The sequence below is a fragment of the Ornithorhynchus anatinus genome, chromosome 6 (assembly GCF_004115215.2).
Source record: "Ornithorhynchus anatinus isolate Pmale09 chromosome 6, mOrnAna1.pri.v4, whole genome shotgun sequence".
In the NCBI taxonomy this organism is placed as follows: Eukaryota; Metazoa; Chordata; class Mammalia; order Monotremata; family Ornithorhynchidae; genus Ornithorhynchus; species Ornithorhynchus anatinus.
Window position 1 is genome coordinate 40,404,127 of NC_041733.1, and position 25,238 is coordinate 40,429,364.

The 25,238-nt window shown below is 49.2% G+C and overlaps 1 protein-coding gene across 4 annotated transcripts in view; it reads left to right on the plus strand.

The window, feature by feature from the left end:
- Positions 1-25,238, plus strand: part of COL4A5 (collagen type IV alpha 5 chain) — a 117,119-nt gene extending 91,881 nt beyond the window's left edge. The window contains exons 38-53 of one of the 4 annotated variants that reach the window (XM_029067405.2): positions 354-434; positions 2,958-3,056; positions 3,571-3,621; positions 5,068-5,253; positions 6,998-7,006; positions 10,091-10,099; positions 11,824-11,957; positions 12,451-12,523; positions 12,932-13,003; positions 14,401-14,529; positions 15,445-15,543; positions 17,024-17,236; positions 18,665-18,842; positions 19,368-19,482; positions 21,735-21,907; positions 24,128-25,238. In XM_029067405.2, coding sequence (XP_028923238.1) covers positions 354-434; positions 2,958-3,056; positions 3,571-3,621; positions 5,068-5,253; positions 6,998-7,006; positions 10,091-10,099; positions 11,824-11,957; positions 12,451-12,523; positions 12,932-13,003; positions 14,401-14,529; positions 15,445-15,543; positions 17,024-17,236; positions 18,665-18,842; positions 19,368-19,482; positions 21,735-21,907; positions 24,128-24,209 — 1,703 coding nt within the window. In that variant the 3' untranslated portion in view covers positions 24,210-25,238. The remainder of the gene's footprint in view (positions 1-353; positions 435-2,957; positions 3,057-3,570; positions 3,622-5,067; positions 5,254-6,997; positions 7,007-10,090; positions 10,100-11,823; positions 11,958-12,450; positions 12,524-12,931; positions 13,004-14,400; positions 14,530-15,444; positions 15,544-17,023; positions 17,237-18,664; positions 18,843-19,367; positions 19,483-21,734; positions 21,908-24,127) is intronic. The other 3 variants (XM_029067407.2, XM_029067406.2, XM_029067408.2) reach the window with 3 other exon arrangements.

The following is a 25,238-nucleotide window of genomic DNA, read 5'->3' on the forward strand; positions in this document are numbered from 1 at the left end:
TTTTGACAGCCTGCCTCGTTGCTGACTCCCTCTTTTCCTGGTTCCCACCATCGAGAGCCAAAGGGATCCAAGATCCGAGTGGGTTGTTGCCCTGCCTCTCGGCGTTTATGAATAGGCAGGGATGCTGGCCCATGGACAAATTCATTAAAATTATGCTTTTTTGAAAGCGTCGGGGGAGAAGAGGAAAAAACCCACCTCGGGAACCCCGGTGCCTTTTGTGTTTTGTTTGTGGCTCTGGCTGGCTTTCCCCGCCAACTCCAGATCCCAGAGGATAGCATGGGCTGGCTGGGGCAGGGCGCCGGGAGAGGTGTAGCTTCTCTGTTCATGCTGTCGCACGGGTTTCTCTCCATCAGGTTCCCGAGGCCTGCCGGGATCCAAGGGCCTCGACGGTCTACCTGGAAGCCCTGGCCTCCCAGGAGAACCTGGTCCTGTAGGTAAGTGTGTGTGTGTGTGCGCGTGCTGTGTGCAAGCATGCACGTGCTTCCCAGCGGAAAGACCTGGGAGCATCCCTGGCTCTTCCTGGTGGTCCCAGAGTTTTGAACAGAGGAATGACTCCAGTGCAGGACCCCAAAACTTCCTCTCCGGGCTCCAGCTGTCTTCAGAGGCTCATGGGCCCTCCCCTCTGCCGTCTCTCCCCCTCTGCCATCTCTCCCCCTCTGCTACTATGAGTTCTAATCCTGGCTCTGCCACTTGCCTGCTCTGTGTCCTTGGACAAGTCACTTTACTTGTCTGGGCCTGAGTTCCCTCATCTGGAAAATGGAGATTGAGACTGTGAGCCTCACATGGGACAGGGACTGTGCCCAACTTGATTTCCTTGTATCCACCCCAACACTTAGTACAGTGCCTGGAACATAGTAAGCTCTTAACAAACACTGCAGTTATTATCATCCTCTGTGCCATCTCCACCCATTGCCTCCAGGGCCGATGAGGGGGATGCTGCTGAGGAGCACAAAAACGCTTGTCATTCTGCAGACCGATCCCCCCTTCCTCAACTGGTCAAGAGTGTCACTCACCTTAGGCAAGGAGCTGTAGGCTATGGTCTAGCCCCCACCCACCTCCTGGAATGCCCAAGGCATCTACTGAGAGGTATAGGCCAGACACCAAAGATCAGAAATGGAGGAGGAGGCTGGGTTTAAGCCCATCTGGGAACAGGGTAGTGAGACAGTCGGTATGTTCATCGGGATCTTATTCTGTGCAGAGCACTGTACTGAGCACTTGGAAGATTTCAGTAGTTGGTAGGTACAGTCCTTACCCTCAAGGCTATAAACTCATTGTGGGTGGGGAGCGTGTCTAATTACTCTGCCATATTGTACTCTCCCAAGTGCTTACTTCAGTGAGGCACGTATATTCTAGCAGGGGAAACAGACATTAAAACAATTGCAGGTAGCAGGAAAGGACCAGAGTATAAAGATGAGAGCTGTCAGGGAAGCTCTCAATTCTGGCGCACAAGTGAGAAGCAGCACGGCCTAGTGGGTAGAGCTTGGGCCTGGGAATCAGAAGGATCTGAGTTCTGATCCTGCTCCTGCACTTGTTTGCTGTGACTGCACTTCTCTGTGCCTCAGTTACTTCATCTTTAAAATGGGGAGTAATTATTATTATGATGATGGTATTTGTTAAATGATTACTGTGTGGCAGCCACTATATTAAGCACTGGGGTGGATACAAGCAAATCACGTTGGACATAGTCCCTGCCCCATGTGGGGCTCACGGTCTTGATCCCCAGTTTACAGATGTGGTAACTGAGGCCCAGAGAAGTTAAGTGGCTTGCCCAGGGTCACACAGCACAATGGCAGAGGGTTATTAGAACCCAAGACCTTCTGACTCCCAGGCCCATGCTCTATCTACCACACCATGCAGCCTCTCATGATGAAGTGTGAGCCCCATGTGTTACATGACTGATTCCAATCTGATTAGCTTATATTTACCCCATGCTTAGTACAGTGCCTGCCACGTACTAAGTGCTTCACAAATGCCACAAAAAAACCAAATGCCAGGAGTAAGGAAAGAGAAGAGAGGATGGGAGGCTTAGTAGAATTTTCAAGATGGGGAGGATAGTGGTCTGCCTGAAATGAAGTGGGAGGGACTTCTTAACAGGAGGGAGGACTTGGGCAAGGGGTCAAAGGTGAGAGGGACAAGAACAAGGCCCAGTGAGTAAGTTGCCCTTAGCGGAGCGTAGTGTGCCGGCTGGGTCGTAGTGGGAAAGGAAGGAAGAACAGAGAGAGAGTATTTTCTGGGTATATATTTCTCCCCCTTCAGAGGAATACCTTGAGTGGCCAACACTCTAGGAAAAGGAATTGCCCCAAATGTGGAGGTCTGAGGTAAAAGAATATTTGTCTGAGGAAAAGGGGAGATGGCTATAGTGAAGAAGCTGATTTAGGAAGGTCTGGCCATGGGAAATCATATTTATTGAGCACTTACTGTGGTAGTGTAGTAAGCACTTGGGAGAGTACGGTATAAGAATCAACAGACACATTCCCTGTCCACAATAGTGACTTCTATTCAGCCCACAAAGTTTACCTTGGCTATGCTCATGTTTCCCTGTCCTACACTTCCCATTGCCCCTCCTCGGCTCTCTGACTCCCAAGACCAGAAAACTTCTTCCTGGAGCCTGCCTGCTCAAAGTACTCCCCCCCCCCTCCCCCCGCCTCCCCCCGCCAACCCCATCCCCTCTCTATAGGGTACAGGTTTGCATAACAACCTGTTGCTGCAAAATGACACTGAAGAAGCAGAATATTTCTGATCCTTTAGACCCTGGTTAAGAGGGTCAGTGTTTGTCTTCAGGGCTGGCTTACTGGAGACCCTCCCAGTTAACTGGCCATTTCCTAATTTCCTAGGGTTTTGCTACTCTCACATGGGCCCGGTTCAAGGTTGTTTGGCAGGATTGAGAGGGAGGGAGGACCCCAGGGTATTCTGGAAAGCCAGAGAGCAATTAGAACCTGCTGGGCTCCTCCTTTCAGGTGGACAGGGCCGCCCCGGCCCACCTGGGATCCCTGGTGAGAAGGGGAAACCTGGTCAAGATGGCATCCCCGGACCAGCTGGACAGAAGGGTGAACCAGGTGAGATGGTGGGCTCTGCACCCTGTCTGCTTCTTGGGGATTCTAGATGGTCCCTTCCAAATACAAAGTATGTTTTTCCCCTTTTCTTTCTCTTCCCCCAGCCAACTTTACAGGCTCCCATCCCTTCCCTTGTTTCAGAGATGCAGAGTTGGGGCCAAACCCTGCTCCAATTCTATTCCTGGATCATTTTCTCATAGTCCTACCAACCCCATGGTCCAAAATTCCCCTCATTTCTCTCCTTCTCTACCAGGGCTGGATATCCTGATCCCCCAGTATCTGTTTGGCCAGCAACCATGGTTGGTTCATTTCCCCCAATTAATTGTAATAAAAACTGATAGACTGTATTTTTTTTTCATTTGAGAGATGAGGGAAGTATGCAGTATGAGAAATGGAGCCATAGGCTGGTATCTTCTGGAAAACAGTGGCGGTTAAGTCAAACTGAGCTCACTTGATGTCGGAGTTCATTTTCCCAGCTTTGGTCACTAACCTGTCTGTCACCTCGGCTTCTTGGCAGGTCAACCAGGTTTCGGCCGCCCCGGCCCACCCGGTCTCCCAGGACTTTCCGGTAAGATTCATTGCAGAGAAGCAGAGCCACATCAGCAGAGGAGAAAAGGGTTGGTGGTGTGGTGGGTGACGGCTGTTTGGGTGGTCCACCTAAAGACCGGTATGCTTCCTTCTCCTTAGGAACCCCACCGTATCCATCCCAGAGAGGTGCCTATTTAGGAGACCAGGAGGAGGGGTCAGAGGTCTTAGCAACTACTCCTGGGAAGAAGTGGGACAACTCCCCAAGTCCTGCTCAGTGGACTGCGGGAAAAACAGAGCTCTTTCGAGCTGAGTTGGGGGAGAGGGCCAGTGAGTGTAGAGCTTGGGAGTAGCAAGAACTCTATTCAATTGTACTAAATACTTACTATGTGTAGATTACTGTACTCATCACTTGGGAGAGTACAGTATAATAGTAAATAGACACACTTCCTGCCTACTACAATCTTACAGTCTAGAGGGGGAGAAAGACATGAATTTAAATTACAGATATGTACAAAAGTGTTGTGGGGCAGTGGGGAGGGGTATGAATGAAGGGAGGAAGTCAAGGCGACACAGAAGGGAAAGGGAGAGGAGGAAAAGAGGGCTTAGTCAGGAAAGGCCTCTTGGAGGAGTTGGGCCTTCAATAAGGCTTTGAAGGAGGAGAGAGTAATTGTCGGATTTGAGGAGGGGAGGACGTTTCGAGTGAGAAGTACGATGTGGGTGAGAGGTCGACGGCAAGATAGATGAGATGACGGTACATTGAGAAAGTTAGTATTAGAGGAGTGATGCCCCAACCTGCTGCACTCCAGGCTGGGCTGGCTCTGAAATCCCTGGGCAGTGTGGTAAAAAACTTGACATGTGGGAGAGTGAGCAGAGGTCTCTTCTCTTCCACTGAACTGCTCTCACCTTGGAAGCGATGAACAGACACGACCACATTCCTCCAAGTTAAATGGGAGGTGCAGCCCACACCAGTCCAGTGGAATTCTCCCAGACTCCCACCAGGCCAGCCCGTTCCTGACAGTTCCCCAAACCTAGACTGAATTCATTCATTCATGCGTTCAATCTATTTATTGAGCACTTACTGTGTGTAGAGCACTGTCATAAATGCTTGGTAGAGTACAAAAATACAGACACATTCCTAAATGTTTCCCCTAGGAGCCCAATGGTGCTCTCTGCCACTGGGGAAGCTCCTCACTCTAAAGGCTAGGAGAACTAACTGGGGGGCCCTTTCGGTGATAGCAAGATAAATCTCCAGACGGAATGGGTTGGGACCCGTTAAGCTGGACCCGAAGACCAGCCAGATAAGCCAGCCGTGACCTGGTGACACATGGAAATGTGGTAATGACGATACCTGCCCTGACTAACCCAGCCTGTAGACTTGGAATAGCGTCACCACTCTCCAGTATAACACTAGCTCTAGCCTGGGAACCCAGCTGCGGCCTAAGGACCGGTCAAGATGCTTCTAACTGTTGTGGCCTTTCCTTTGCAGGGCAGAAGGGTGACACAGGCTCTCCTGGCTCTCCGGGAAGCCCCGGCCTTCCAGGACCGAAGGGTGAACCTGGTTTCCAGGGATTCCCTGGGGTTCAGGGTCCCCCAGGCCTTCCCGGATCCCCGGGCCAATCTCAAGAAGGCCCTAAAGGTAGCCCAGGGCCTCAAGGCCCTCCCGGGAGACCAGGTAGGTGGCCACGCTATAGGGAAGTGGATGTCTGTTGTTTGGCTGTGGTTTTGTTTTTTTTTTTGCCGGCAGGTTACCTGGTGTTTCAAACCAGTCTAAAGCACTCACATGCCAAGCCCCCCTTGAACTCACGGCCCCAAAAAGTTGCATCCCTAGTTCTTACTTAAAATCAAAACCCCATTGGAAGCGCGAGCTTTTCCAGTCCCTTTCAAGGCAAACCCTTGCAGATAACCTGACGGCAAAAATCTCTTTGGCATTCTGAAATGTGTGAGCTTCTCGGCATGACATCACCAAAATCATTTAACGAGCACCCAATCGACTCGGGCACACCGGACCGAGAACTCTCGTGCACTCCCGGTCCTGTGATCCGCCAGCTCCATCCAGCACAATCAGCCATCTTAACTAGGAGTCAGTCACACAATCAAATTCATATTCAGCATCGCAGCATGATCAAATTGGAGAGTGATTTTGTCCTCTTTCCCTTCTCCTGCTTGCCTTTTCACTCAGCTCCAGTCTTCTCAATTCATCGCCCATTCTTCTCTCTTCCATTCTGTATCCATGCAGGGTCAATTCCATCCACTAATTTCAGAAATAATGCATTTCACCCTGGGATAACATTGTTGAGCTCAGCCACCAGGGCTATAGTTTCTGCTTTGGGAAGCTCCGGGATGATTTTTTCTGGATACTTGAAACCTTGACTTTAATTCCTTCAGAAAGACAAAGCAAATCAGTATTACTGAAATGGACCAAACAAGCAGAGTGGGTGAAGTGTGGAATGCCTGGGTGGGACTAAAAAGCCCCCACATTTTTTTTTCCCTTGGTCTGTTTGGAAAGAAATGCACTGAAAGGTGCTATTTGACCTTTCTCTTAGAGAAACATCCCCAAAAGGCATTGGTCTGTTCTACTGACCCTGCAGATTTGCTCCAATCAGGATCATGTGAACTTTCTCTATAAGAAATGTCCCCTAAACCACTGGTCCATTTGATTGATGCTACAGATCTATACCAGTCGGCATCACGCAAACTTTCTTTAGTGAAGGGTGATATTTAAAGGAATTTTTTGCGGGATCGGAGGAAACCTGCCGTCAGCTCAGCCGTGTTATCCCTCATCTTGTTTTATGGAATGTGACAAATGGAAACATTTGTCTTGCCTAGTTGTGCATGCACTGATGTGGAGAACCAAACTACCCTGCTTTAGTACAATCCACACTTTGGGCTTTTGTTCTGAGCAGTAATGGAGCTCATTGTTGAAATGCGGCTTTGGTAACATTTCAGCATAAGGCCGTTAGTCATACAAACAGCTGTGATTCTGACATTACCCCATTTCTAAGGATATAAGAACTAAGAAAAGTAGTCAGATGGAGAAAATGCATCCATTGTGTTCTCTTTGACTTCGGATGTGTTCTTCCACTAGCAGTGAAATGGAATGTTAAACCTGATTGTTCTATCAAGCTGCTCTTCATATGAGCTTCTACTAACAATTACTTTGAAAATGATTTCTGGCCTTGCCCAAATACCCTACATAGGCTGTTTGTATTGGAGTCTTAACCATGGAAGGGGATAGTTTGGTTTGCGCACAGATGTATGAACTTCCCCTTCAGGCTACGATCCTGTTGAGCTACAGCTTTTAAATGAAAAGTCTCAATTTAATACTCTAGTTGATTGATGTTTCTAACAATGTTGATGTTTTTCCCCCTTGTCCTAATGATGACATTGGACCTTGGTGAACTTTGATCCCCTCTTAGGTCCTGCAGGTTAGCCCCTTAACTCCAAAATAGTCACTTTGCATGACATTTGTATACTGTACATGTACATTTTGTTTTTGTTTGCTAGTACTTGAATGGAGCCTGCTCAAGGTGGATATGCCAATTCAATTGTCCCAAGTTGGTTTAATATGGCTGACTGTTGAGAGACTTCAAAGCCAAGTACCATGTTCCCATTGCCCTGCCAGACCAGAGGTGGCCTAATTAGGAAAGCTATTTTAACATACTCCTGCCCAGTACCCCCTCACAGAGCTGTTGAGATGTTGCCCTCCAAGGGACCCACCTTCCATGGGAAACTCCATTCCAAATTGGGTTTCTAGAGGCCAAAAAAACCTCGACTTCCTGGGCTCCTCCCGAGACTTCCAATGCACCCTAGTAATCTTGGCAGCCAAATCCTCAAATCATCCCTGAGCAGAAGAGGGCACCGGTGGCATTTCGTTCCCGGCTGATTACCCGTGCCTCCCCCTCAACCAAAGAGACTCCATTTTCCAGGTTTCATCATCCACGTACATAAACACATGCCCGAAAAGGTTACAGAGAAATATCCAATGGAGAAGTGTGATTCATGGCCTAAGCATTCCCCTAATCAGGAGAAGGAACACCCACAGATGCCTGCATGTGTTGGGTATTGATTCAAGATGAATAGCCTCTTTCAAGTTTCAGGGGAAGGGCTGAAAGGAGAAAAGTGTCCTCTTGAGGTCAGGCTGGTGAGAATGTCGGGGAATTTTCCATTCCCACTCGGCGCAAGAGCAAAAAAACTTCTTAGTCCAGGCTCTCCCTCATAGCCCGGCCCCCCAGCCTCCTGTTTCTTTATCCCTCCATTGGATACTCTGATACGTCCACTAGATCGAGGTCTCAACTGCTGCTCGAATTGGCCTCCCGTTCAATTTTAAAACCTGACGGGTGGTGGATTGCCACATTTTTCTATCCATCGATGGTATTCGATGAGTGCTTACTGTGTGTGGCGCACTGTAGTGAGTGCTTGGGAGATTACGATACACTTTTACTCCGGGGATGGTGCTCTCTCTGAATAATCCCAACTGTATATGCCCTAAGCCACACTGCCCATGCTAGTCACCTCCTTTCCATCCCCGCCCCTCTGTGGTACTTGGCAACTTTTTTTTTCCTACTTGGAGCTCTCTGTGGAATGGCTATCTTTCAGAATCCCACAGGAATCCTTGTGGAGGTGGAGGGAAAACTAGATCTTGCCTGAAAATAAACATACCCCCTCCTTCGGAATTCTTGCTTACGTCGAACCCCACAACCTTGGTCACTGACACCCTGGACTCTGAGATGTGGCCTCTCCTAACCAAGATAAGCTGGGAAGCATCAATCCCTTGAGAAGGCTGTGTTAACATCCACCTAGCACCAATTCTGAATATCTATCATTGGCCAGATATATCTCCACGTATTAAAAACACCTTACTGAATTTTCTCCCCCTGAGAGCCATGATCTCAGCTAAGGCAGTTTTCCTCTTTAATAATTACAATGCCCTTTAGTGAGCTTGGTAAACACTCAATAACTATGATTGATTGATTGAAAATTCGCCTCTAACGTGGTAACAAACAGCAGTCCCTTGGGGTTTCCCCAACATCCATCTTTAGCGTGACGTTGACTTGGCATATGCTTCCCTAGCAATTTTAAGCTGTGAAAAATCTTGGAAATTTTGCTCTGATAACTTCCGTCCAGGCAGCTGCTTTTTCTAAGCTGACATGCCTTCTCCAGAGTGGTGGTGTCAAATGGATTTTCATGAAATTGTGATCTTGGAATTTTGGGGTCCTAATTTATGTGTCCCACCCAAACACTCAACCTCATAACTCTGAATTGGATCACAGACAGAGTGTCCTGTTTATAGCTGTCCGTATGGTCAGATCAAGATCTGTTGCTTGTGGAGACTAAATGCCTTAAGTGCATTGTCTAGCAACAGGAGTAACTGCCCTGTCAGCATTCTGCCCCCTGCCATCTTTTTCACCAATGCAGTCACCCTCCCTGATTTCTAGATCCCTGTCACCACCTAAGATCCAAGATATCTGTGGCCACACAGTCCTTTTTTCCATGTCAAAGCAAGATTTGCAAGACTAAATTGTGTTTAGAGTCAATTAACACTAAGCCTGATTGGGGGTGGGGGGTTATCTTGTTTTCTTGTTCATTTAATAAGGTGTCTGTTTTAAAAGAAGGAAATAATTATTCTGACCAGAGAGCGTAATAACAATAGTTGTTACCATTATACTGTAAGATTTATACTTTAAGTGATTTGCATTGAGTGTTGCATGTCAAAATAGTTTAAAGTCTTTTCACTGACAGTCTTCATTTCCTTGGGACCCCCAACTCTTCTCCAGGAATAACTCATTAGTAGAAGCAAAATGATGCTGATCCCCCTCCCCCTCAACCTCCAGTTGGTAAAGCGCCAAAGCACCTTAGTCTCCTGTAAAATGTCAGAGTGCTCTTTCGATGGAATGGCTTGACACACAAGACAGTCTGATACAAATCAAGCTATTATCAGGAGGCCGTTCTAACTGACTAAGGATGCATGCAAGCATTTTTGATTTATTAAATCCATACACGTGGAGATTCCCTATCATGACCATGTTCAGTTTAGGAGTCACTGGGGCTCTAGGTGGTGATATACCTTCCAGAATGGTCAGAGGCTTGAACTCCACCTCATTTAATGAAGTGAGGAAATCACAAGAGCAACTGAGGTGACTTTAACACCCTCCCCTCTCCGGGTCAAAATTGCTGGACGCTGTCAGTGAAACTGTTCTATCGTTTCTGTCACGCAAAGATTAGTTTCCAGGAAACTAACTTGTAAGGCGCCATAGAAGTAGCAGTAAAATCACATCGCCTCTGGTCAAGTTTTGTCTGATTATGTTGTTTTGTGGAAATGTGTAACTCTCCAGGGTCATCTGCGTTTGTGCATGCCTACCGGTTGTTTCTAGGAGTAAAAGACCTGCTGGAGAAATGGTGGTTGTGCTAGATTGTATGCCGCATCTAACTAGTAATCTTATTTTATACTGTGTGGTGTCTGACCCTTCTAACTTCGATCTTTGGGCTTTGGTGAACTCTGACCCTGCCAGGTCCTCCAGGTTAGATTCTTCACTCGGTCAGTTTGTTTTTACTGCTTTGCATGTGCTGTAAGAGAAAAACATTTTGCCCCCCACGATTAAGAAGTCACTGAAGAGGTCCGGTTAACTCCCCAAACCCTACCTGCTTGCGTTTAACCTGTTGGTAAAGGTACTTGGTTGGTCGGTACTTGGGTGAAGGGGCCCTCGATCCTTTTTCTGTGCCTGTACCATTAGGTAGTCCCTGCCGAAGCTTGGAACTGGGAAACCCACATCTATTTTGCATGCAATGTTTGCGACCTTTTGATTTGCTCTGCACCTCGGCATTGTCCTTGAGCCTTCATGAATAACTGAGTCCTGAAAATTGAAGTGTGCATGTTCTCAGCTGCTATAAGAAATTAGAGAGCACTATTACACCTCATCTGTTGTAGTAACTAGAAATTCTAGTGGTTTGAAAGGACTGAATTATTAATAACCTAAATTATTAAATCATTTAAACTGCTGGAAAAGCAGTACACCTAAAAAGCCTGCTTCTTTAGACTACAGATCTAGGGACTATCCTGAGTACTTGTCAGCAACATAATTGCTCTCTCTCTTCCTCTCAACGAGTAATCAGAGAAGTTGAATTATTTCATTTGACCCACTTAGTGTGGTTTCACCAATCTAAGCGCTTACTATGTGCCAAACACTGTAATGTGAGCAGTTCAGAAAAGAGTCCCTGTTCCACCTGGGGTCTAAGAGAAAAGGTACTTTAATCCCCATTTTACAGAGGAGGAAACTGGGCATAAAGAAGTTCCCCAAGGTCACAGAGCAGCAGGCACAGAGCACCTAAGCCTTCTGACCCCCAGGCCCCTGCTCTTTCCTCTTAGTCATGCTAAATCCCAATCTAGTAGGCTAGCTGCTTAGCTTTATGGGCCATTTTAAATAAACCCATGTTGAATTAAGCAATTGGAGTTTTACTCTGATTTTTAAGCCTAAATTGCTCTGACAGTTTCCATTTTACAGATGGTCTAGTCTGTAGTTGTAGTTTATGGCAGAGATAATGAAGACCTAAAAGTTGAGTTTTCATGCCATGATAATAATAAATTATTTCCTCATCAATGTGCCACTTATCTCTGGTTAGTGTGATAAACTTGTCTGTAAGAAAAAGCATTTTGAAATATTTTGCAGCCTGCAGTTCACCAATTAGGCAGAAATAGTGATTAAAAAGGGGAAAGGAGAAGTGAAAAAGCCATCACTGGATTTCTTCATAGCCCATATGAAACACGCAACTTGCTCTGTGGTCACTTGAAGTTTGCAGCTGCAGAAATACAGCCAGTGTTTCTACTTATCCAGAATAGCTGAATAGTTCAAAGAATACCAGTGCTTCAATTGCCTCCTGGGACGCCTCGATTAAAACAATTCAAGGCTCACCCAAGTGAGGCAGATAGCCCTAATGTGTTTTTGCCCTTTTCAGAGGGCCGATGAATTTCAGTTTAAGGCATGCATTATTGGGCTCTAGAAGAAAACACCTTAATCTCTCCATTTATACCCATTGACATGAGCTCCCTGAACTTTACGTTCAGTTAAAAAGTTGGAGACGGGGACCCCCCGCTACTGACCCCAAGTCAGATAGGCCAGGGAAGAGCGAAAGGGAAAGTGTGGAGCCCCGTTTCCCGCTCAAGAACGGAGGTGCTGGGATGACCTTCTCCCCGGGCCCCCTTCTCCCCACCCTTCCTGACCCTGGATATCTGTTGTGTTGCACCAAGGGCCGCCAGGTCGAGAAGGTCCCCGGGGTCCCCCTGGAAGTGGACAGCAGAAAGGAGAGAGGGGAAATCCCGGTCAACCCGGAGAGCCTGGCTTACCTGGCCTAAAAGGAGATCAAGGACCAGCCGGCCTTCCGGTAGGAAATGAGAGGTGTGGGTGAGGGGAGGGGAGCTGCTGCTGGCTATTCATTCATTCAATCATATTTATTGAGCACTTATTGTACTAAGCGCTTGGGAGAGTACAGTACAATGCAAGACAACACAGAACCTTGACACTGAATTGACGCTTTGGACAGTTACCCAGTAGATGAGTCCCTGCCCTCACAGAGTTCACAGTGTTATGAGGGCAATCAAAGGGCTCCTCAGGGTGCAGGGAGGGTTGTTGTTGGTGGGGGGGCTGGGGTCTGTCTCATCATGGCTCCCAAACTCAGAACCCCCCAGCTTTACTGAATGGGAGGGTCAAGGCCATCCAGGCTGAATTGTACATTCCAATTGCTTAGTAGTGTTCTGCACGTAGTAAGTGCTCAATAAATACAATTGAATGAATGAATCCAGGCCTCTTGGGGTGCCGCCAAGACCCCTGCCCCTGTACTGAGCTCACAAGGTTGATATTCATGTCGGCTGTTTCAGGGGAATCCAGGACGGCCAGGGCTCAATGGAATGAAAGGCGATCTCGGACTCCCCGGAGTTCCCGGATTCCCAGGTTTGTATTCCCAATGAGGCTGGACAGCTTAACAATTAATAAAGGTACTTGTTAAGTGCTTACTGTGTGCCAAGCACTGTTCTAAGCACTGGGGTACATACAAGTTGATCAGGTTGGACCCAGTCTCTGTCCCACATGGGCCTCCAAGTCTTAATCCCCATTTTACAGATGAGATATCTGAGGCACAGTTAAGTGACTTACCCAAGGTCACATAGCAGACATGCGGCAGAGCTGGGATTTAGAACCCAGGCCCTTCTAATTCCCAGGTGCATGCTCTATCCACTAAGCCACACTGCTTATGGCTCATGGGGACCAATCTCATGCACCCAAAGGGGCCAGGAGTTTCCTTCCGGTTTGGGGTGGGGAAGGGATGGGGATTGGTTCTGACTCTTCCTCTTTGGTTTGCAGGGATGAAAGGCCCCAGTGGACCCCCAGGCTCAACTGGTCCTGCGGGAGACCCGGGACTAACAGGCCCACCAGGTGAGAGTGACTGGGCATCTCCTTGACTTCCTGAGCCACCGTCTCCTCCTGCCCAGGCTCCTCTCCCTTAAGGGAAGCCCCTCTGGAAGTCACATTGATTCCTCCCTTCCACTCTCTGTAACTCATGATTGTGACCCAGGGTGGTGAAGTTGGGGGATCAATCAATGGTATTTATCGGGAGCTTACTCTGTGCAGAGCACTGTACTAAACTCCTGGGAGAGTACCGTACAACCAAATGAACAGATACGTTCCTTGCCCATAGCAAGCTTACAGTCAAGACAGAGAGACGGGTCAGATTGATCTGCTCAGGGCAACTTTAGGGGCCGGTTTGATCCAGGCCTCTTTTCTGTCCTCCCCAAGCCCCTCACCCCAGACCTGCCCAAATGGACACACAACTATATGGGTCCAGGTGATGGTGCTGCTGGGCTGCAAAACCTCTCCAAACTCCATCTCTCCAAACCGCCCCAATGGGAGGAAGATAGTAACCAAGTGGCAATCGATCATATTTATTAAGCACTTACCATGTCGAACACTGTACTTAGCACTTGGGAGAGTACAGTTTAACAGAGCTGCTAGACATGTTTCCTGCCAACAATGAGCTTACAAGTCTAAAGGGAGAGACAGATAGTAATATAAATATGTAAATTATGGAAAAGGACAGAAGTGTTGTGGGACTGAGGGGTGAATAGCAAATTGGAAATCCAAGAGGAAGTGTGATGCAGAAAGGAGTGGGAGAATGGCAGTGACTTCTGCGGTTGGGCGTAGGATTTCGCAGTTTGAAGCCACAATGGGATGTGAGACCCAAGTCCCTCTCCCAAGCGTGTAGTACAGTTCTCTGTACATGGAAGTGCTCAATAAATGTGATTGGTTGATCAATTGCTTCTAGATCAGACCCTCTGAACACAGCCATCACCTGCCTTAAGGGCAGTAACTGAAACCAGAACTCCAGTTTCAAACTCCAGTTTGAAAGAGTTGATGTCACTTGTGTAGGTGCCTTGTTGACCACCTCGAGGCCTTGGTGTCTCTGCCACGCAGGGTGTCTGGAGGGAGATGGAATTCCCCCAGTCTTGCCGATTGATTCTTACTTGGCTGTGTGTTATGCGGTCAGACACAGTGTTTGCAGTGGAGGACCTTTGCTGCTTATTGCCGCTGTCACCTTGAGCTAGTCCTCTGGGGGAGGTGGGAAGCAAAAGGGGCAGAACAGACCTCTCTCTGCCATTCTCCTGAGACTTTGGGGCTGAACTGGAGGAGAGGTGCTATAATCAGCCAGGCTCAGCTCCTCCCATTTGACTGCCCCTCGGCCTGGCCTGGCCTCAAAGCCCAGAGGCAGGGGAATAGGTGGAACGTCTCTTCACATGCTGATTTCCCTTCTAAACTGACAAACTGCTTGTCCCCAGGTCCACCGGGCCTTCCAGGTCACTCGGGAAAAACCATCGTGGTCAAAGGAGATCCCGGCCCCCCGGGGTCACCGGGTCTGCCAGGACTGAAAGGGCTACCGGGCCTTCCGGGACCCCAAGGGATACCAGGTAATTCATTCAATTGTATTTATGGAGTGCTTACTATGTGCGGAGCACTGTACTAAAGGCTTGATGACCCACCAGGGACTGGGACTCTTCCTTCCTACAGCCCAATTTCTTTGAGGCTCGACTGAGTTCCTCTCTGGCGGCCCTCGGCCTGGGGCGGGTCTGCCTGGCTCAGCAAACTGGCGGTGGTACCAGCCACTTACAATGAAAAATGGTCGCGATGCCTGAGTGGTGGTCCCATGCCTGTCCCCTGGGCAAGACCTGTGGCTTCCCCTGCCAGATGTGGCCGGCTGCCACTTGAAGTTTCAGGACCACAGCACAAAAACAGGGTGGATAGAACTCAGGCCTGGGGGTTGATAGGACCTGGATTCTAATCCCAGCTCCGCCACATGTCTGCTGCGTGACCTTGGGCAAATCAGTATATTTCTCTAGGCCTCAGTTACTTCGTCTGGAAAATGGGGATTGAGACTGTGAGCCCTATATGGGACAGGAACTGTGTCCAATCTGACTATCTTGTATCTACCCCAGCTCTTAGTTCAGTGCTTGGTGCCTGGTAAGTGTTTAACAAATAGCAAAAGAAAAAAATGTGGGGGTGGGGACGGCTTCTGACTTAGATCTTGTGTTGTTGTTGTAGCTGTAGGGTATCTGTATAAGCATGGAGGAGCAGCAGGAATTTCCCTCTCTGTGAGTGTCTTACAAACATGGACCCTTGGCTAGTCCACAGAGCCACCGAGTCCTTCCGCCCCAGTCTCTCCTCTTGTTGGCCTGGGCTAGTCCTGAGAATCTGCCTCCCCTCGAGTACTGGACGGATCTTGGCCACAATGAGCGGCCGTGTCAGCTCTCCAGCCTCAAGTCCTCTGGGACCAGGCTAGGGTGGGACGACCTGGATGTGTGATCTCCTGGGCATTTTCTCCCTAGGTCCAACTGGTCAACCAGGGGATCCCGGCCGCAATGGGCTTCCTGGATTTGACGGCCCTGGCGGGCGCAAAGGAGACAAAGGCCACCCGGGCCAGCCAGGTGAGCTCGGCAGGTTGGGCTGGGGCCTCATTTCCACTGGAAGGGACCACTTGTACATCCCCGTGTGTCCCTCGGTCCCCATAATGGGAGACAAGGAGGTTTTCTGCTAAATTGCCCCGTCAGCTACCCTGTGGTGGGGTAATTCGTTCAACCTGAAATTTTGGCCTAGAAAAGATGCCTCTTGTGTTGTTGGTGTGCTGACGGCCAGCTTGGGAAGGGGTGGTCTGGTCTTACACAGTCTTGTCGACTTGATGCCCACAGCAGGAACGAATGGGCCTTCTCTTGTGGGGAGAAATTGTCCCCGATGGGTGAGGGAGGAGGAAGACTGTAGTTCCCCTACGCCTTAGAGTGTCCCACAAAACTATGCCCTAGATTGGCCCGAGCTCAAAGGGGCAACTTTCTGCATTCTGACCTCTACTTAAGTAAACATTCCATGTAGACCGGTCAAAGGGGGCACTGAGGACCCAGCTCCTGCCAAGTTGCCATCTAGGCATCCTCTTGCCCTGTCCTGGTTACACGGCAGCGAGTGTTGAAGATCAGCAGCGGGCTAAAGCCACGCAGGGTGTCTGGAGGGAGATGGAATTCCCCCAGTCTTGCGATTGATTCTTACTTGGCTGTGTGTTATGCGGTCAGACACAGTGTTTGCAGTGGAGGACCTTTGCCCCGCCGCCTCGTTAGCCACAGTATTGGTGAACAAACAGCTTGTGGAAAACAGCCTGTGTTTGTGTGATTTCTCCCCCAGAAGGAGCTCAGCTCCAGCTCAGGGGCGCCGCTACGGTTCCTAAAAATACAAACTTCAATCGGTAGTATTTTTTGAGCGCTCTCTGTGTGCAGAGCACTGTGGACTGAGCAATTGGGAGAGAATACAGTAGAGTTAGTAGTCCGGACCCCTGCCGTCAAACAGCTTATAGTCTAGCTGGGGTGATGAGACACAAAAATGGTGTTTTGCTAATGCCAGATAACGGAGAAATAGAAAGTAAACAAGCCAAATACAGAGGAAAATTTATCTTGTAAAATTCTGCCTCTTGACTGAGATTGGGATGGGGTAAGTCAAACGTGGACTAAAGCCCAATATGTGGCCAGGCATTTTGGTCAGTCAATCATATTTTTTGAGTGCTTACTGTTTGCAGACCACTGTACTACATGCGTGGGAGAATACAACATAACAGACACATTCCCTTCCCACTGCTAGCTTGCAGTCTAGAGGGGGAGACATGTTGGTAGACATGTTCCCTGCCCACAGTGAGCATACCACCACCCCTCCATCCCTCACCCCAAGACCACTGTTTTCTCACCCACAGAACAGGGATATCCATTCTCTTCTGTTTCTCTGAGGATGTGGCAGGAGAATGCCTCCATCTGGATTTTCCCATCCCCTCAATGCAGGAAGGAGAACTCTTCCAAGTGGACTCCACCATCCTCGGTCCAGATGCCAAGGGCCACAGGAGGGCTCACTACTGATACCACTGTTGTTCCACAGGTAACCGGGGCTCCGACGGCCCCCCAGGGCCCGATGGCTTGCAAGGCCCCCCTGGCCCTCCAGGAGCACCGTCTGTGGCCCACGGATTCCTCATCACTCGCCACAGCCAGACCACAGACACGCCCCCCTGCCCACAAGGCACCGTTCCAATCTACGACGGCTTTTCCCTCCTCTACGTGCAGGGCAACGAGAGAGCTCATGGCCAAGACTTGGGTATGAAGCCGAACGGTTCCGCGGTCTTTTCCAGGAGGCGCGGGCCTTAATCTCCCATCCCTTCCTCCTTGATTCTGAGGCACCCTGAAGGCTTCCTCTGGCCTCACTCCCTTCTCTGCCTCTTGGTCAAGGAGACCCAAGTCAGTATTTACTGAGCAACCAAGGGCCAGTGATATAATGCCCAGCTCCTGGTAGAAAATACATCTTGTCTCTGCCCTTAGGAGAGGCGAGTGAGAGACTCCAGCAGTGGAAATCTGTCCAGACAGATCCATTCGGGCCTCGAGTGAGGAGAAGGCAGAAGAGTGACTCTGGGGATTGTGATCCCTGGCAGGGTTCCCCAGGGAAAGCTTCCTGGAAGAGGTTAATGAGACAATCCAGTGGTATTTCTTGAGGGTCTACTTTGTGCAAAGCACTGCACCAAAGGCGAGGGAGGGTATCAATATTTATCGAGCACTTCCTGTGTACAGACTCTCTACCAAGTGCTTGGGAGAGTACAGTTCAACAGAGTTGGTGGATACGTTCCCTGCCCACAGGGAGCTTACATTTTAGAGGGTTCAGTGGAGGAACTAGAGTGAGCTGGGACAGAAGGAAGATGAGAACAGGTTAGTCGTCCTTTACTTAAGTATCATAAGCAAATAAGCAGCAACAGCCCGAAGAGGGAATTTAAAAACTAACAACTGTAAGAGAAGCCACAGTGTTGAACTCACCAGTGACCGAAAAAGGGACGGTGCATCCAGTTTTGCATTCGCCCCTCCCCACCCCCCAGAAACACACACAACTACACACCTGCCACTGGGTGAGACAAGACAATCTCTGAAAGACTTGTTGGACCCTTGAGCATGGCAGTAGGTTGGAGTCCGGGCGGCTACCAGGTGATGGTAATGTGACCCATCCCCAGGCTGACACCAATTGGCTCAGCTGGCGATGACTCATCTGCCAGGATGATTTGTGGGGGAAAATCCCTCGTGGAGCCCTGGGGGAGACCAGTAGCGGCAACCCCAAGTCCTGCGCTATTTCCAGGTGGTCGACAGCATTGTGCGCCTCCCTGTCCACCTTCTCCACCGTGACCTCAGTGCGACCTCATGTCCACCCAGAGAGGAGTCGGGCGGGGGAAGCCATGTGTTCCCACCCCAACCGACCCCTCCTAGGTTTCCGAGGTTTAGTACCATGTCAAGGGATGGGGGTGGTGGCAGAGAAGTCATTCCAAAATAGCACCCGTTTCTGTGGGAGCTGGGGGTTTGGTGCCAAATTGCGGTCGAGGGAGGAAGAGGCCACTCCTGTTGTTTTGATTCAGAATGGCCACCCTGGGAGGAGGGGGAAGGCGCCCCCCGACATGCCCCCAGGACTCGCCCGGGAAAGTTGGCAGGGGAGGGTGGTGGACTCTGCTCTGCCCTTTTCCTACATGTGCCTCTCCTGCCCCTCCCTCAGGGACGGCCGGCAGCTGCTTGCGCCGCTTCAGCACCATGCCCTTCATGTTCTGCAACATCAACAACGTGTGCAACTTTGCTTCACGGAACGACTACTCCTACTGGCTATCCACTCCAGAACCCATGCCCATGAGCATGGAGCCCCTCAAGGGACCGAGCATCCAGCCGTTCATTAGCCGGTGAGACCCTGCGGGTGGGGGGACTTTGAGGGCTGACCTCTGAACCCTCACCCTGTGACCCATCCAGGAGGTGGTGGGTCTCGGTGACCTGGGCCGGTGGGATGGGAGCGATCTGAAGCACGTCGGGCCAGGAGAGAGGCGCAGCCTAACTGCCTCCCATCTCTGGCTCTCTCTGTGCCTCTCTCTCTCTATCTCTCTGACTGTCACCACCCATTTAAGACCATGACTGCCTCTTTGCCTCCATCTCTCTGTCCCTCTGACTGTCTCTTCATCTCAACCATCTCTGTGCCTCCTTATAATGACCACTGTGGAATCCATTCAGTCTTATTATGCGCCAAGCACTGTACTAAGGCTGAGATAGATTCAGGCTGAGCTCTTCTGGCGGTTTCTGTGTGTTTGGGGGTTCGGGCAGTTGGGTGATGGAGGGGGGGCGGGGGTCTCTTACCTGGGCCACCGTGAGGGTTAGGCCGTGGAGAAGGACCTGGTCCCCCAGCGTCCTCCCTCTGTGTGTGCCATTTCCTGCAGGTGTGTGGTGTGCGAGTCTCCCGCCATGGTCATCGCGGTCCACAGCCAGACCATCCAGATCCCACGCTGTCCCCAAGGCTGGGATTCCCTGTGGATTGGCTATTCCTTTATGATGGTAAGAAACCTCCCCACCTTACGGGATGGACTCAAGATGGAGGCAGTAGTGTGCCTGACTGTGGATGTTGGGGAGGGAGAGGTGGGAGAGTCTGTCCAAGAATGATCCCAATCCTGTCACCGGACCCAAGGGGCTTTCTGTTAGGACCCCAAGAACCATGCGGTCAGAGCCGCAAGCAGGGGTTGCGAGCGAGCACTCTGGGATCATTCGATCGATCGTATTTATTGAACGCTTAGTATGTGCAGAGCACTAAACTGAGCGCTTGGGACAGGACAGTCCAATGGAATTAGCAGACACGTTCCCTGCCCCTAACAAGCTTTCTATCTAGAGGGATGGGGTGGTGAGCAGCAGTAAGCGAGAGGTAGGCGAAGCCTGGCATCGGGCCCCTTCCCGGGCCTCCATGGACAGGGATGCCGGGGCCCTGGCTCCCTTTTCTCTGGTGGCACCTGCTGCATCTGCCAGTGCAGCCAAACTGCAGACTGTGTGTGATCCATGAGCCATGCAGTAGGTAGGTCTGCAACGGCCTCCCTTGGTCCCCACCATGCAGCCCCTTTCCCTGAGGAATAATACTAATGATCATTATGGTACTTGTTTAGTGCTTACTATGTGCTGAGCACTTTTCTAAGCACTGGGGTAGATGCAAGTTAAGCAGGTTGGACACAGTCCTTGTCCCACCTGGGTCTCATACTCTTAATCCCAATTTTACAGATGAGGTAACTGAGGCCCAGAATAATGAAGTGACTTCACTACTCAGTTCTGGGGTAGATACAGGATTATCAGTGTGGACACGGGCCCTGTTCCACTTGGGGCTCACGGTTTAAGTAGATGGGAGAACAGGCCTTTTTCCTAGATGAGAAAACAGGCCCAGAGCGGTGAAGTGACTTGCCCAAGATCCCATAGCAGACAATCCGTGGAGCAGCGTTTGAACCCAGATCCGCTGACTGCCAGGATCTCACTTTTTCCCCTAGGCCATGCTGCTTCGGACACAGCCCCTTTCCTAAATGGGACTCAAGATATAGCTTAACCCCAGTTTACTACTGAGGAAACAGGCCCAGAGAGGATAAGAGATTCACCCGAGGTCACACAGCAGGCCGGGGGCAGAGCTGGGACTAAAATATCCACCTCTTGACTCCCAGGCCTGAACTCCTTTCACGAGACCATGCTGCCTCTTCAGGAAGACATCACCTTGTTCCTAAAGGGCAAAAAGCTCAGAATTGTCTCTTGATGGTCTTCATCAATGAGAAATTGTAGTCTTTTTATTGAGCTAATAATAATAGTGGTGTTTAAGTGCTTACTATATGCCAAGCACTGTTCCACATGCTGAAGTAGATACAAGATAATCAAGCAGCGTGGCGCAGTGGAAAGGGCACGGGCTTTGGAGTCAGGGCTCATGAGTTCGAATCCCAGCTCTGCCATTTGTCAGCTGTGTGACTGTGGGCAAGTCACTTAACTTCTCTGTGCCTCAGTTCCCTCATCTGTAAAATGGGGATTAAGACTGTGAGCCCCACGTGGGACAACCTGATTCCCCTGTGTCTACCCCAGCGCTTAGAACAGTGCTCTGCACATAGTAAGCGCTTAACAAATACCAACATTATTAAGTCCCACATGGGGCTCCTAGTCTAAGTAGGAGAGAGAACAGGTTTTGAATCCCCATTTAGCAGATGAGGGAACAAGGCACAGAGAAGTGAAGTGGTCTGCCCAAGGCCACACAGCCAGCAAGTGGCAGAACAGGAATTAGAATCCAAGTCCTATGACCCCAGCCCCATGCTCTTTCCACTAAGCCCTGCTGCCTCCCTGGTAGCCCCAAGGGGTGACCTGCAGATCCTGCTTATACACAGAGTAGTTTAGTGGATAGAGCACGGGCCTGGGAGTCAGAAGGACCTGGATTCTAATCCCAGCTCCGCCACATGTCTGCTGTGTGACCTTGGGCAAGTCACTTCACTCCTCTGGGCTTCAGTTAGCTCATCTGTAAAATGGGGATTAAGAGTGTGAACCCCATGTGGGACGGGGACTGTGTCTGACCTGAGTAACTTGTATCTATCCCAGCAGTTAGAACGGTACTTGACACCTAGTAAGCGCTTAACAAGTACCATTATTATTATTATCATTATGAATTCCACATCCACAGGGCCCGCTTTGTCCCTTTCTCATGGCATCTGGTTTGGATTTGACGGGGAGGTCCCGGAGGGCGGGTGGGCGGGCCACCCCCCGGCTTCACCGAGCTTTCCCCTCTGCTCCTCTGCCCCCTCCAGCACACCAGTGCCGGTGCTGAAGGCTCGGGCCAGGCCCTGGCCTCGCCCGGCTCCTGCCTTGAAGAATTCCGCTCGGCTCCTTTCATCGAGTGCCACGGCCGGGGCACATGCAATTACTACGCCAACTCGTACAGCTTCTGGCTGGCCACTGTGGACGTGGCGGAAATGTTTAGGTGAGGCGGGGGGCGGGAAGGGGGGAGACCCTTGGCAGATTTCACTGGAATCAACCTGAGGAGATTCTTCAAAAAGGTAAGTGGTTCCATTCCCATCCATTGTGACTGTTATTGTTATATCATACACCCCCAAGCGCATAGTATAGTGCTTTACACACAGTAAGCGCTCAGAAAATACGATTGAATGAATGATTGAATGAATCCACTCCCAGACCGCCCCTGGGTTAGGGAGTAATAGTGTGTCTTGCCAACAGCGGGCTGGCCATCGCAGTTGTAATTATTAATGGTATTTGTTAAATCCTTAACGTGTTGCCAAACGCTGTCCTAATGATAATAGTAATGGAATTTAAGCACTCACTAGGGGTCACAAACTTCTAATAGTAATAATGATAATCATGGTATTTGTTAAGCGCTTACTAAACGTCAAACATTATTCTAATAAGAATAGTAATGGGACTTAAGTGCTTACTAGGTGACAAACTCGGTTCTAATAATAATGGTATTAAGCACATACTAGCCATCCAACACTATTCTAATAATAATATTTGTTATGCGTTTTCTAAGTGTCAAACACTGTTCTAATAATAATAATGGTGTTTGTTAAATGTTTACTAGGGAACAAACACTATTGTAACAATCATAATGGTATTTGATAAGTGCTTACTAGGTGTCCAACATTGTTCTAATAATAATAGTGATATTAAGTGCATGCTAGGTGTCCAACACTGTTCTAATAATAATAGTACTTGTTAAGCACTTTCTAGGTGTCAAACACTGTTCTGATAATAATAATGGTATTTGTTAAGCGCTTACTGTGTTTTAAGCACCGTTCTAAGCGCTGGGTAGATACAAGCAGATTGGATTGGACACAGCCCCTTCTCACATGGGGCTCAGAGTCTTAATCCCCAGTCTACAGATGAAGTAACCAAGGCACAGAGAAATGAAAGTGATGATTTGCACTGAGTCATCCCCACTCTCTCACTCTTTCCCCAATCAATGGTATTTACTGAACACTTACCCTGACCTTGGGAGGGTGCAATATAACAGAGTTGGTAAACATGTTCCCGGCCTACAAGGAACATGCTGTGGAATTGCAAGCTGGTTGGTTAAGAGGTGCAATCTGTGATCATGGCAGCATAAACCCCTTCTCCAAGAAACCCACTCAAGTGCCTCTAGGAATTTGAACTCTGCGTGTCATAGGCATGAAATTAAATGGATCAATTGACCATTTTAACCTTGGTTTCCTCCAGGAGTCAACCAATTGTGTTTATTGAGGGTTTACTGTGTGCCGAGCGCTATACTAAGCGCTTGGGATGGTACAATATTAGAGACACATTCCCTGCCTACAACAAGTGTACATTCTAGAGGGGGAGACAGACATTAACAGAAATAAATAAATTACAGCCATATAGGAGGGCACAAAGCACTTATGCCGCCTTTTTTCTCTCTCAACATACCTGTGAGTGAGGTGTCACTCCCTCTCTGAGTCCAGAGTGATTAAATGGTGGCCCCAAGTCTCAGCAGGACCGGGCCTGGAATCCACATAACGATAATCATGGTATTAGTTAAGCGCGGACTATGCGTCAAGCACCGTTCTAAGTGCTGCGGTTAGATACATGCTAATCAGATGGGACCCAGTCCAGGTCCCACATGGGGCTATTAATCCCCATTTTTCAGTTGAGGTAACTGAGGCCCAGACAAAAGAAGTCACTCGCCTGAGGTCACACAGCAGACAAGGGACAAAGCTGGGATTAGAACCCAGGTCCTTCTGACTCCCAGGCCCGGGCTCTATCTACTAGGCTGCCCTGCTTCTCGCATATACCTGACTGCTAAGTTAGTGAGATTTCTCTCACCTGGAGATGAAGTAGCCCAGACTCAAATGTATTGGCACTGAGATTCTTTATTGGGATCATCTAACTCTGCGTCATCCAGCCACTGCCCCTAGGAGGGAAACTGAGGCACGGTAGGGAGGAAGGACACATAGGGGCCATTGGGCCGCAGTGTGGGTCAGTCAATCGTGTTTACTGAGAGTCTTCTGTGTGCAGAGCACCATACTAAGCACTTGGAAGGATAAACTAATAACAGACACATTTCCTGCCCATGACAAGAGGAGCCGCCCGAACCTGGCAAATCCACCGAGAACATCGGACACTGTAAGGCACGAGGAGCGGGGTGGCACTGCCCCTAACCCTAAACCGCGCTTTCGTTTCTGTCCCCCAGTAAACCTCAGTCAGAGACGCTGAAAGCGGGAGACCTCAGGACCCGTATTAGCCGGTGTCAGGTGTGTAAGAAGAGGACGTAACGTCTTGGAGAGTCATCTTCTGGGTGTTTTTTTCTATAGTTAAAAACTATAGAAGATTTCCAAGATGCACTCTCTTCCCACTCAACAATGGTGCTACGTACACAGCCGAGGACACACATAGAGACCTTTTAACCTGACAGATTCCGACGAACCTCAGCCACACCCCAGAACGTGAAGCCGCGGGGGCGTCCCGGTACGAGACGTAGGACTGCCGACTCGTTCCCGGACGGGTGCGCGAGGACCACCCCGCCGCCGATCCGAAGATGAAGTTCCTCGTTTTTCTCCCAGGAACCCAAACGGCACTTTTCTTTTTTAAGAGGAAACAGAATCACATTTTAAAGTAACCGAGAGGAGAACCACACTGAGTTGATTTTAAATGCAAGACTGCAGTTTTGAAAAAGTCTTCATGGTGCTACTAACCCTACTGTATTCCAGGTTTTTAATATAAAAAGGCAAAGTCTGGCTTATTTCTTGTAAGTAATGAAATGTGTATATTGTGTAAACAACCTTTTAGTCGAAGTTGTCGTTTAAACAAGAATCAGCCTAAATTCCACCTCCATCCAAAGCGTACACAGGTAGCAGTATTCCAAATCTAAACTATTCTGGCAGTGAAAGGATGTAGGTCTGCACAGTGAGTTTCAGATTGGTCCCACGTCCCGATTTGATTTCATTTTGGTAATCTACAGTTTTGTCGTCCCTTGGATCTGGGTTTTTGAAAATGTCCGTAACTGTATACCTATTATCAAAGGCTTGTGCTCAAAGAATCCCCAAACCTTTTTTTAAGTGTTTTTATATTCTCTGGCGATATATTACCATGATTAGCCGTATCCTCTGTACCATTTTTTTTTTAATAAATCCTCTATGTGATCTAGCAGTAATACATCCGGCTCAGCCAAACACCCTCGAGATTTCAGATCCGTTAAGATGCTTACCCGAAGGCCGACGTGAATGTCTCAGAATGGAATCACGTAACTCTCCCCGACGGCTGTACTCTCTTGATGATATGAATAAAGTGAAAAGTAGCTAAAA